Raw genomic sequence first — 12,645 nt, forward strand, 5'->3', positions numbered from 1 at the left:
TTCCCACACTCTGTAGAGGGCCTCAGCCTTACACAGTGTATCTGCAGTTCTCAGGCCAATCTCCAGATTTCAGTGTGATTCTGGGCAATGCATAAAATTTCAGGCATATTTAAACGCTTTCCATGAATTTGTGTGACTCAAAGTCCTTCAAAAGTATCTCTTGGCATTAAGAGCCTTTACTCAGTTCTAATTGGTATCCCAATTGGATTTTCCCAGTGTGTCACTGGAATTCAGTGCATTTGCAGGTCATCAAGGAATCTCATTGAGTCTGGCAGTGAGTCAGTGGATTGTAGCTTTTTGTTCAGGATCTCAGTGTGTTTCATGGTCTCCTCCAGTGTCAGAGTCATGACTAGCACATTCCTCCAGAGTCTTAGTGTTCTCTTTCTTTTCTTCATGCATCCAGTTGAGCTCTTGGACACTCCCCACAGCTCTGTGTAGTTCAAAGTGTTCCCCAGTTCGTCAAAAAAACAAAGGCCTTGCCAATTTCTATGGAATTCATGGATTTTACCAGTCTTTTAGTTCTCCCCAGTGCCTCACAGTGTCTCAGTCATGTTCAGTGCTATTCCTAAAGTGTTTCCATGGCTTCTAAGCTTCCATAAAGACACATTATTCTGGAGTTTCTGCCCAGGCCTCAAAAAAATCTCAGCAACTTTTCCAATTTGTCAGTGGAGCTCATTGCCATTCTCAGGGTCACAGTGTTGCTCAGAGTAAGCCCCAATTTTTACTGAGAATCATGGCATTCCTCAGGGTGAAAGGGGTGCCCAGGGCCTTCTCCAGTCTCAGTGCTGCCATGGCTGTCCCAGGAACTCAGTGAAGCTGTACTTTTCCCAGGTTACACTGATGTTCAGGGCCTACCCCATTGTCTCAGTGACAGTGAGGGAGTCAGGAGCTGAGGGTCTTTCTTAGTGATAGTGTTCCTCAGGGCCTACCATAGTGTCTCAGGGGGGCTTATAGCCTTGCCCAGAATTTTAATCTGGTTTAGAAAGTTCCTCATGGTCTTCATGGTGCTTGGGATATTGCCCAGTGTTTAGAAGATGCTCAAGTCTTCAACAAGAATCTCAGATTCATTAATTTCATTCACTGTTGCCTTAGTATTGTTCAAAATATTCATCATATTTTTAAAAATGCAAAGAGCCCTCCATACATTGACAGATGTCTACACAACTTTCCCAAGAAAGTTAGTGTTCCATTGCCTTCCCAGCTCTCAGTACTGATCAGCACCTTCCACAGTCTCACCATTTCCTCAGGGCCTTCCCTGGGGCCTCAATAGACAATGTTTTCTTTTGTAGGGGACACTGAGTTTCAGAGCCTACTCAGACTCTCCTGTTATTTCAGAGTTTTTCCAGGATGTTTAAGAATATCAGTGCTATTCTCAGAGTCTCAGTGATGCTCATGCTTATTCAAGCCTCTTGTGATGCTCTGAATCTTCCCAATAAAAATGCAGTTTTCATGGCTGTTCAGGGTTTCCCACTGAATCCCAGGGCATTGTCCAGGGTAGAGCTAAGTGCCATTCCAAAGATCACAGCATGTTAGAGTGTGATATAAGTCAGGGTTTCCTCAAGAATAATAGTGAGGCCCAGGCCCTACTCCACTATTTCAGTGAATTTAAGAACTTTATACAATATCTAGCAAGCTTAGATTATTCCCCAGTGTTCTGGGAAAATATTGGATTTTCCTGTTTTGTTTTGTTTTTGTTTTTGTTTTTTTTTTTTCATTAGGGAAGCTAGCCTTTTGCAGTGTGTGGTTGTAACAGAGAGAGATTCCCATTGTCATTTTAGTACTTAGGACTTCCCCACTGTGTCAGCATCACTCAAGGCTACCCCATGTTTATTAGTGTGAACTCACATCTTTCTCCAGGGTTTATGTCTGTATTATTGTTTTTTCCAGTGACTTACAGGGACTTGGAGAATTCTCTAGAGTCTTTTGTGAGAACTTAGGTATGATTAACTTTCAGATTTTTTGCCTCTTATCTTCTGAGGGGCTGAAAAATCTTTAAAAAAAATAGATTCACAGTAGGGTTCACAACTCCTTCAGCTTCAAAAGGTTGTGGACCTTTCCCAGTGTCTCCTTGGGTCTCAGTGTTTTTTCAGCTCTATGTTGAAGCTTATGGCTTTCCCATGATCTTAGTGGGGCTCAGAGCCTTCCACAGTGTATCTGTAGTTGTCAGAAGTATCTCTAGGATTTCAGCATGAGTCACAACTCTCCATAGAGGTTCAAGAGTGTTCCATGAGTTAATGTGATTCAAAGATCTTTAAAAAAATGTCGTAAGACATTCAGAGTTTTTGTCAGTGTCTCAGTAAATCTCAGCACTTTCCTCAGGTTCTCAATGGAGTTCATTGCCATTCTCTAGGTCACAGTGTTGCTCAGGGTCTTTGTCATAGGGTATTCCCCAGGATTACAGTGATCTCCAGGAACTTTTGCAGAGTATTGGTGGTGTCATTGCCTTCCTAGGCACTCAGTGATGGTACAGTCTTCCCAGGAAACAGTGTTGATCAGGGCCTATGCCAAATTCTCAGTGACAGGCAATGTATCAAATGGACTCAGCAGTTTTTCCAGGGCCAGTGTGCATCAGACTCTACCCTACAGTCTTATGGGGGCTCAAGGCCTTCCCAAGAATTTCAATATTGTTTAGAAAGTTCTACATGTTATTCATTGTGTATGTAATATTGCCCAGTGTTTAGAAGAGGCTCAAAGCTCCAAGAAGAGTCTCAGATTTGTTAATTTTTAATGATGCTATAAATGATCTTCAGAATTTTTGGAAAGCCAAGGCCCTTTCTTAGTTATACACATGTGTGCAGAACCTTCTTAAGAGTTTTAATGGTCTGATTTCTGTTCCAGACATTCAGTGCAGATCTGCATCATTCACAATTTCACCATGTGCTCAGGGCCTTCCCAAGGTTCTCAATAGGTCTTATTGCCATTTGCCCTGGAACACTGAGTTTCAGAACTAAGCTCAGTATCCAATTATTTCAGTCATTTACAGGTTGTCTCTGAGGCTCAGTGTTAATCTCTGTGTCTTCATGATATTCAGTGCTTTTTTTAGTCTTGGACCAAGGCTCTGAATCTCTCCAAGCAAAACACTGTTTCCGGCCAAGCATGGTTTCTCAATGCATCTCAGGACCTTAACCAGGGTCTGTGTGAAGCTAAGTGCCATTCCCAGCATCACAGTTGTGCTCTGCATTTGCCACAGTGTTCAATTGTTTGTAAGGCCTTTCCAAGTACATTTGTGTGGTGAATGGCCTACAGTACAATTTCAGTGTATTTATGTACTCTGTGCAATATCTATTGGTGCTCAGATTCTTCCACCATATTTTGGAAAATAATGGCCTTCCCTAGTGTCTTATTGGGTAATAGAGTTTGCCATTGTGTCATTATAACAGAGAGATATTCTCATTGCCATGGTCATTCCTATTTATCAGGGACTTCCTCAATGTGTCAGTGGCACTCAGGGTAGGTCCATGTTTCTTAGGGTAAGCTCAGGGCTTTCCGCAGGGTCTCAATCTGGCTCAGTGCTTTCCCCAATGACTTCCTCAGGCTCAGGGGACACTGTTGGTCTTTTCTGAGATCTCACACTAATGTTCTTCAATAAATAGTATAATTAGATAGGTATAATTGGATCTCACACTAATGTTCTTCAATAAATAGCATTCAGTGGTGTTGAGGGCCTCCACCGGGGTCATTGGCATTGAGGTCTTGCTCATGGTCTCCTTGTTTGTCATGCTTTTCCAGCTCAACAATAAAGCTAATAGCCTTCCCATGTTCTCTATTGGGTCTCAATGACTTCCACAGGGTATCTGCAGTACTTAGGGTGATCTCTAGGATTTTTTTTGTCACTAAGGGCTTTTCATAGCATTTCAGGGGTGTTCCAATGCTTTTCATGAGTTTGTGTAATTCAAAGGCCTTCACGAGTGTCTCTTCATATTCAGGCTTTTCACTGCTTTTTTTACTGGTGTTCAGGCCTTTTCAAAGTGTTATCACTGGAATTCAGGGTTTTTCAGGTCACTAAAGATGTTAATGTGCTCTACTACTAATTCAGTAGATTAGAAATCCTTACCCAGAGTCTCAGTGCACTAAATGGTCTCCTCCAGTCACAGTCATGTTGTGGTTGTACCCCAGAGTCTTAGCATTCTTCTTCCTTTCATCATGCATTCAGTTGTGCCATTAGACATTCTTGGCTTACTAGTGTTGTTCAAGGTATTCTGCAGATTTACAAAAAGCCAAAGACCTTCCCAGGGCCTCAGTGGAACTCATGGCACTATCATGATCAGTCTATCCATTAGTCTCAGGGCCTTTTTCAGTGTCTTAGTGAAGTTCAGAACTATTCCCAGAGTGTCAACTTGGACTAGATAGTTTTTCAAGGATACACTAGATTCAGGGTTTCTGCCATGGTCTCAGAAATATCTCAGCACCTTTCCTATGTTCTCATTAGAATTCATTGTCACAACCAGGGTCACAGTATTATTCAGGGCCAACCCAGCTCCTTACTGTTAGAACAAAAAGACTGGGCTTAAGGCAAACTTCCCAGATCATTTTTGCCCTTATTCAGGAGCAGGACTTCACCAATGAAAATGAACCCACTTTACTGGTGGAACATAAGCTATAAAGGAGGGAAATGAGTTTATATAAGTTGAGTGTGGTTTAGTGAGCATGTGAGTCTGGGCACTCAGGGATTTGTATCCTTGTGCTGGGGTGTAGGTGGCCACTACTGGGAGACAAATTGTATTAAAGGAAATTGATGTTTTTCTAGGTTTGCTGAGACACTTTCTCACTTCCTGTGCTCAGTGTTTGGGAAGGATTTATCATGGGAGATAAGAAAGTCATAAGTGTATGGCTTTCTATTCTATTTCTTTCTCCTAGGTCTCACAATCTGTGGGTATTTCTTTTTCTACATTTAATAGTTACTGAGTCTCAGAGCATTCTGCAGGGTCACAGTGATGCCAGGGCCTTCTCCAGTATCTTACTGGCTTCACAATCTTCCTGGCACTAAGTGAAATTATATTATTCCCAGGTTCTACTGGTGATCAGGGATTGTCCCAGAGTCTTAGTGAACGTGAAAATTTCTTCAGGACCTTAGAGGGTTTCAGGGAATTTTCCAGTGTCAGGAGGAATTCCTCTTTATTGTCTCAGGACGGGTAGAGGCATTTTACAGAATTTCAATCTTGTTTAGAAAGGTCCATATGATGTTTGTGGTGATCAAAATATTTCCCCGTCTTTAAAAAAGGCTAAAGGCCTCAGTACAAGTCTCAGATTGGATAAGTTTATTCACAGTTGTCTCAATGATATTCAAAATATTCTTCAGAGACTTCAGATATCCAGGGGCTTTTCTTAGGATGAAAAATGTATGCACAAAATTCTCATGAGTAGTAGTCACCTCATTTTCTTCTCAGGATCTCTGAACATCTCAGTTCCATTCCCGAGGTCAGCAAGTGCTTGGACTTTCCTGATGCTCTCAACAGGTGTCATTACTTTTTCTAGAGGCTCACTGAGTTTCTGATCCATACTCAGAGTCTCGTTCTCTTTCAGAGTCTCTTCCAGCTTCTCCACAGTACTCAGTGCTATTCTTAGAGTCTCAGTAATGCTCACCACTTCTCCTAGACTCAGAGCTCCCTTAAAATAGTGGTTTCAGGGCCTTTCAGGGTTTCTCACTGAATCCCAGGCCTTACCCAGGGTCTGTGTGAAGCTCAGTGCCATTCCCCACATCACAGTGTTCCTCAGCATCGGCCTCAGATTGTGATTTTGTGTCAGGGTCTTCCCAAGAGACTGTAATTGGCCTAGATCCTAGCCTATTATTTCAGTGGGTTTAAAGACTCTGCAAAGAATGATTCTCCCACAGTATTCTGGGGGAAATAATGGCCTTCTCTAGTGTCTCAAAGGAGAATAGTACTTGCTCAGTGTGTCATTGAAATTCTGGGATATTCCCATTGTCATAGTGATGCTCAGGGTCTTCCCTTCTTTGTCAGCTGAACTCAGGGTCACCCCAAGTTTCTGAGTGTAAACTCAGGGCTTATTCCAGTGACTTAGTCTGCTTCATTGCTTTCCCAATTTTCTCAGGGTATCCTCTAGCATCTTTTTTGGATCTTAGGTATGATTGTGTCTCAGATTTTTTTCCAGAGAGCTTCTGCTGGGCTAAAGGTCTTTAATATCACTTCAGTGGGTTTTAGGGCCTCCACCAGTGTCTATGTTAAATTATAGATTTTTTGCATTTTATAATGTATCTCAGTCTTTTCAATCAATAGTGTGTTTCATGACTTTTCCATATTTTCTTTGTGGGCCTTAGTACTTTTGTCAAGATATCAGTAAGTCTCAGGTTCTTTCCCAGGATTTTGCTGTGGCTCAGGGTTATCCACCATATTTCAGGAGTGTTCAGATCGTTTCTATAAGTTTGTTTGTACCATATGTATTTCCAAAAGTGTCTCTTGGGATTCAGAGCTTCCAAGGTTTCTAAGTTGTGTTCTGTTCTTTTTCAGTGTACCATTGGGTTTCAGGAAATTTTTAGGTCACTAATGAGGCTCAGTCTCTCTTCTACTCATTCCATGGATTGTGGGGTCTTGCCAAGGGTCTCAATAAGTTTCAGGGTCTTCTCTAATCTCACAACACATGATACAAGTGTTTCCCATGAGTTTAGTGTTATCCTTTCTTTCCCTGGGCATTCATTGGAATTCTTAGACATTCCTAGCATCTCAGTGTGGTTCAGGATATTCCCCAGGTTTTCAAGAAGCTATTGGTTTTGCCCAGGGCCTCAGTAGGACTCATGGCCTGTGGGAAGTCACTCTGAATGGACACCTTCCAGTCCTGAGGCAGGGGGCTTTGACCAGTTACTACATTTCTTAGTGACTTGGGTGTTGTCTCTCCTCAGATAGCAAGGCTTGGTTCCAGGTGTAGGCATGCCCACTGGGGTTGAGGTACACTCAGCTTTTCCCTTGTAGTCCTACCCCATCTGCCCTTTTTTGGATAGAACTTTCTAAGAATAGCATCCCCCCAAATAAAAGGCCACTTCCAAACCTGCTTCCCTCTCTCTTGACAGCCTCCTGTGATTTTTCTCTTGTTCTTCTTTCTGGGGAGCTTGAGTTCAAGAACTGGGGAAAGCCATCCTGAAACTTGTAAAAGGTAATTTGTGTCTGTGTTTTATTTTGCATCACCCAAAATTCACACAAATAACCTTAGTTTAGTCTTCTGCACTGGTTGGGGATAGAAATGGTCTTTTACCAGCTTTTGCTTTTTCTCGGCCTTTTGCAGTGTTAAGTCATGTCCAGTGCTATTGCCAGGGTCTCAGTGGGGTTCAGATAGTTTCCCAAGAACACAATGGATTCAGGGTTATACTAAGGTCTCTGTAACCCTCAGCACTTTTCCCAGGTTCTCAGTTAAGCTTACATTCAATCCCAGGGTCACAGTGTTGCTTGCGGCCTCCCCAGTATTTACTAAGTCACTAAGTCTCAGGCCATTTACTAGGGACCTAGTGCCTCTCAAGCTTCTTGCTGAGTCTCATGTTCTGACTGTGGAAATGTACACAAGAAAGCACATTTCTCTGGGGAGCAAACTCCTGGAGAATAGGTGTCTTATGTCCCACAGCTGGAACATTCTACAGTTTCTCCCAGAAGCTATTAAGATAACAAATGCATGCTTATTCATGACTCCTATATGATTATTAACAGGAACATCTTACATTATAACATAATGTATCCGACTTAGTGATATAATGAACAATAATGTACTAATGGTGCAGTGAGCTTCTGTAACCTAATGGTATAAATAAAGACAGCTGCTTAGACAACAGCCATTTTGCCTCTGCATCTTGCTACCATCTCCTTTTTTTTCTTACAGCTGGCACCCAATGTGGTACCTGGACATCGAAAACAGGGACACTTCTGGATGTGTTAATCAGGGAAGGGAGTAGCTTTTCACCTGGAGCAGGCTGAAATGTGTCTTTCATCAGCTGCTACTGATCCCCATTGGTAAGCTATGGGAAAATGCCTGTCTGACGATCAACAATTTCATTGGGCTGAGCTCTCCTATTTATTTAGCAAGGCTTGTCATGTCACATGGATTGCTGACCTCATTGCTTTGCTGGCAAAAATAAGTTCTTGTTGCTCCTGAAACTCAGAAAATGGTTATGTAGGCACAAAAGATTGGGAAGATATAGGCAAGAAGCTTCAGGAGGAATGTGAGCTCCCATTGCATGCTTGTCATCTTTGTCCCAATGCTATTTGTCTCTCAGCAAACACCTCCTCCTCTGTCTACTAACACCCACCTGCCACTTGTAATTCTGACATTCTTTTTTTTTTAAGTTTCTTCCCAGTTCTTTTTTTTTATTATTGGTTGTTCAAAACCTCACAAAGCTCTTGACATATCATATTTCAAACATTAGTTTCAAGTGAGTTATGAACTCCGATTTTTACCACAAATACAGATTGCAGAATCACATCGGTTACACATTCACATTTTTACATAATGCCATACTAGTAACTGTTGTATTCTGATTCTGACATTCTTTATGGAGGTGTTCCCTTCACCTTCACCAACTCCTCCTCCTCTGCTGCCACTGCCACCACTGGTTAGATCTCATTTGGCTGAATGTTTACAGCAAGTGGAGCAGGAGGGAGAAACTCACACCTTAGCTGTTTGACCTATTAGGCCAAATCCCACTGGCCAGCCAGAGCATAAGCAATTGTCTTTTGCTGCATAAATGCATTCTGCTGTCATGTATAACTAATAAAAACAAATCAAAATAATTAAGAAAAATTGCTAGTGGGATGAGATGGACATCATTACCCTAGATATGTGTATGACTGCACATATGGTGCAATGCTACATCATGTACTGCCAAGGCCAATGTCTCGGCTTGGCACCAGAATCAGGAGGCACCACAGCTTTGTAGGTTCAAACAGCAATTCTTTATTCCAGCTCTCACACCGCCTCCACACAGGTCCAGGGGCAAACGTGTTCTGCCGTCTCCCGCACCATTCACCTACTCCACGAGGCTCTCTCCAAATCCCATTTTAATCTCACGAGAACTCAATGGGAACAAGCAGCAGGAACACCCTAATCCCAGCAATAATCTTCAATCTCCAACTTCCCTAAAACCCATTATCTTAAACTGGCAACGCCTTAAACTCAAGGAGCCAGTTACTTCCTCAAACCTGATCAGCTCTAAACCCGGATCCGCCTTGGTCCTTGAGCAAGGTCACCTTATTAAAGCATGCATGCAATGTTTCATCAAATGTCCTCTAAGCAGCAGGGGGTATGCTTGGCAAGGAAATTTCCATGCGTCATTCCTACTTGGTAATGGCCCTCAGCAATGTACAATCATAGAAATGTAAAGTCGTGCTGAAATTGTGTACAATGAATCAAAATGCATGACAGCAGTGTCATATACACATAATTAAATAAATACATAAATAAATAAATAAGAATGTCAACATACTTTTTTGGAAAGTGGCAATAAGGAGGGAAATGCATTTTTCTAGCCCTCTCAAGATCCTATGACACAAATGTTACCAGTCTAGACACAGCCATCTCTTCATGTTAAAACAGAGCATCCTTCCAGAAATTTTTTCATGCCCCTAGAGGGAGTACTGGAATCGATTTAATTACTACTGAAGAAGCCTGGTGTGGCTTCCTGGGGAGGTATATAAAATTGCCACTCAAATTCAGGAGACTTTACCCAAAAATGCTTTGGGATTTTTTTTCCTTATACTCATAGTGTTAAAGAAACAATATTTATTATTCCAGAGGTAATTGATTCTGATTTTACCGGTATAATATGTGCCCCAATGTGGTTCCGTATGCCTTTAAGTCTCCCTAAAGGATCCTCTATTGTTCAATTAATTGTGATTCCCTATGTTACAGCTCAACAGCCTTTAAACAAAACAGGAAATGCAAGGTTTAGCTCTAGTGTCATGGGAACATGTTTACTGATCACTGAAAGTAGACCTAAATTGGCTCTTTACTTAAATGAACAACCAATTATGGGATTATTGGACACAGGTGCTAATATCATACCCCTTTGGTATGGCCTCATACATGGCCCCTTCAAAGGGCAACTCTGGTTTGGGACATAGGAGGCAATAATGAATGGTATCCAAGAGCTCCCTGTGGTCACAATGCTCTGCCCCTTCCAATCCAACACAAATCATCACCCATGTGCAGCCATATGTAATGGCAGAACCTTTTCCTACATGGGGCAGAAACATGCTACAAAACTCCAGATGTCTGCAGAATTACTTTTTTATGCGGGTCTCTGCAGATCTGACTGCCTTGTCACTAATGTGGAAATTCCCCACCCCTGTCTGGGTTGAATAATGGCCATTGTCAAAGGAAAATGTGGAGCTGCAGAGGCCCTTATTCAAGAACAGCTACAACTGGGACATATTGAACCTTCTACTAGCCCTTGGAATATGCCTGTTTTTGTTATAAAAATGAAGTCACGAAAATGGAGATTATTACAAGATTTAAGAGAAATTAATACATGTATAAACCCATGGGTCTGCTTCAATGTGGATCACCAAACACAAATTTAATTCCTCAGGATTTTTCTTTATATGTCATTGACTTAAAAGAATCTTTTAAAACTGTTCCTTCAAGGTCATTGTACTGTCATGTGTAACTAATCAAAACAAATAAAAAAAATTTTTTTAAAGTTCCTCTTTCCTGATGATCAGAAAAAAATTTGCTTTTACTGTCCTCATTTTTAACCATCCTAAGACTACTAATATATTGCATTGGAAACTTATGCCATAAGGAATGCTAAATAGCCCAATATTATATCAATATTTTGTTAATAAAGCCTTGCTCTTTTTTGGTCAGAAATTTTCTCATTTACTTATTTATCATTGTATGGATGATATGTTGCTTACAGGATGAAACATCACAGATGAAATTTTACAAACATTAGGGGAAGTGTTATTACAATCAGAACTCCATGTTGTAACAGAAAAAAATTCAACCTTACCTCTCTATCAGGTACTTGGGACATATATTATTTCTAAAATATTGAATTCCTCACATCCCAAATTTGACCCTTTCTTCTAAATTTTCCTTGGTTCATTTACAGCAATTTTTAGTACATTTAAATTGAGCATGTTCTTGTATTCTGTTAACTACTGATATGCTTTCTTATTTTTTTTCTAGTTGTTAAAGAAATAACACTATACTGCCTTTTTCAAGCTCTACAAAAAATTAACAGAAATTTGGTGCGAGTAATGGTGAGTCAACCTCCTTTATCTAATGTGCCATTATCATTGGTAATTTTTGTAGGAAAACTTTATGCCTTTATAGCAGTAATTGCTATTTATATTCAAAGATTGTATATATCAATATGGTTACACTTTCCTCATTTTTTTAGGCTAGAATGTTCTGCTTTTGTTGATAAATATGCATAATTAACTGCTGATGGTTGCACTAAAATTTTATCTTTCACAGGCATAGACATTCATGTTTTATATCTCACTTATGGAAAAATTCTACTTCTCCAGTGCTTAAGATTTTTTTCCTACTATCAAGTTGTATTTTTTTAGCACCTATTTCTTTTCACATATCTCATGATGGGTGAGTCTCTTTCCTATGTCAGGTTACACACTCCCCCTCTTTCTTGATCTCTACCCTTCTTCTTGTAGCTGGGTTGATGTTGTATACAGATGGAGGTAAGCAAAGTGGATAGTATCTGTTTTTATTAATGATAAATTCCTGGACCTCAGATGGAAGGTAACACACAGATGCAGCTGTGAGATCCCTTTATACTTTATTTTCAGATGCTGTAGAATCTCATGAATGTTTTCATCAAAATTCTTGCTCACTAATGAAGGTGTTTTCCATTTTTTTCCCAACAGGCTGTGCCATTGTCAGTAACTGTTCTCACTGTATGCCCTTCTGGGACCCCATATGGGAATCTGTAAATTCATGAGGGCCTACAGTCTAATGCACTTTAGGAAATGAACATTATCTATTTCTTTTCCTTTCATCCTTTTCCCTTTCTCCATGTTTCCATTAAGACTCATTCTGGGTTCATTAGGGCTAGTGCCCATAGATCTAAAAAGGTACCTGCTTGCATTTCTTATTTATTACTCTGCTTTGCCACTATGGACAAACCAACTCACTTAAAAAATGTATTCATTTTTAAAACATTTGCCCCTTCACATATGTCCTATGCTTTTGCATAATTTTGGCGACTGTCACAGCTTACAAAGAAAGAAAGAAATTGGCCTGTGATGTGGTGAAAAATACAAATTACAACTCTATGGAAATCAATATGCTAAATGAAGAACAAAAAAATCATTTGGTCATTCTTCACAATTGGGCTGCAATTGATTATTATTACATTATAAAGTCTTTAATGATCTTAACAATATGTCTTGCTTTATTTTAAGGGACAATAGTCACTCCATTTCAGATGAGTTATATTACCTTATAGATATCATTAAAAAGATCCAACAGAATTATGGAAGTTCAGATATATTGGATTGCTTAACCGTGTGGTTAACCAATCTTACTTGGATTAAACAACTTGTCATTGGTGAGTGTCTACAGAGATTGTTGTTTTGTTTTTGTTGTTGTTGAAGCCTACCCTAATTTTTCCTCCACCAATATTGAAAAACAAAACAAAACAGAAAATAAACCCAAACATCATCCATCCAAAAGGCCACACAAACT

General features: G+C 40.3%; 1 protein-coding gene across 1 annotated transcript in view; it reads left to right on the forward strand.

Annotated features, from left to right (window-relative positions):
• The window catches only part of LOC144376939 (uncharacterized), a 255,997-nt gene that overhangs the window by 114,797 nt on the left and 128,555 nt on the right, over positions 1 to 12,645 (forward strand). Inside the window, exons 6-9 of the mRNA XM_078045358.1 lie at positions 7,025 to 7,107; positions 7,822 to 7,952; positions 10,856 to 10,959; positions 11,128 to 12,508. Of these exons, the coding sequence (XP_077901484.1) occupies positions 7,025 to 7,107; positions 7,822 to 7,894 (156 nt within the window). The 3' untranslated portion in view covers positions 7,895 to 7,952; positions 10,856 to 10,959; positions 11,128 to 12,508. The remainder of the gene's footprint in view (positions 1 to 7,024; positions 7,108 to 7,821; positions 7,953 to 10,855; positions 10,960 to 11,127; positions 12,509 to 12,645) is intronic.

Source organism: Ictidomys tridecemlineatus, chromosome 4, assembly GCF_052094955.1.
Source record: "Ictidomys tridecemlineatus isolate mIctTri1 chromosome 4, mIctTri1.hap1, whole genome shotgun sequence".
Lineage (NCBI taxonomy): Eukaryota > Metazoa > Chordata > Mammalia > Rodentia > Sciuridae > Ictidomys > Ictidomys tridecemlineatus.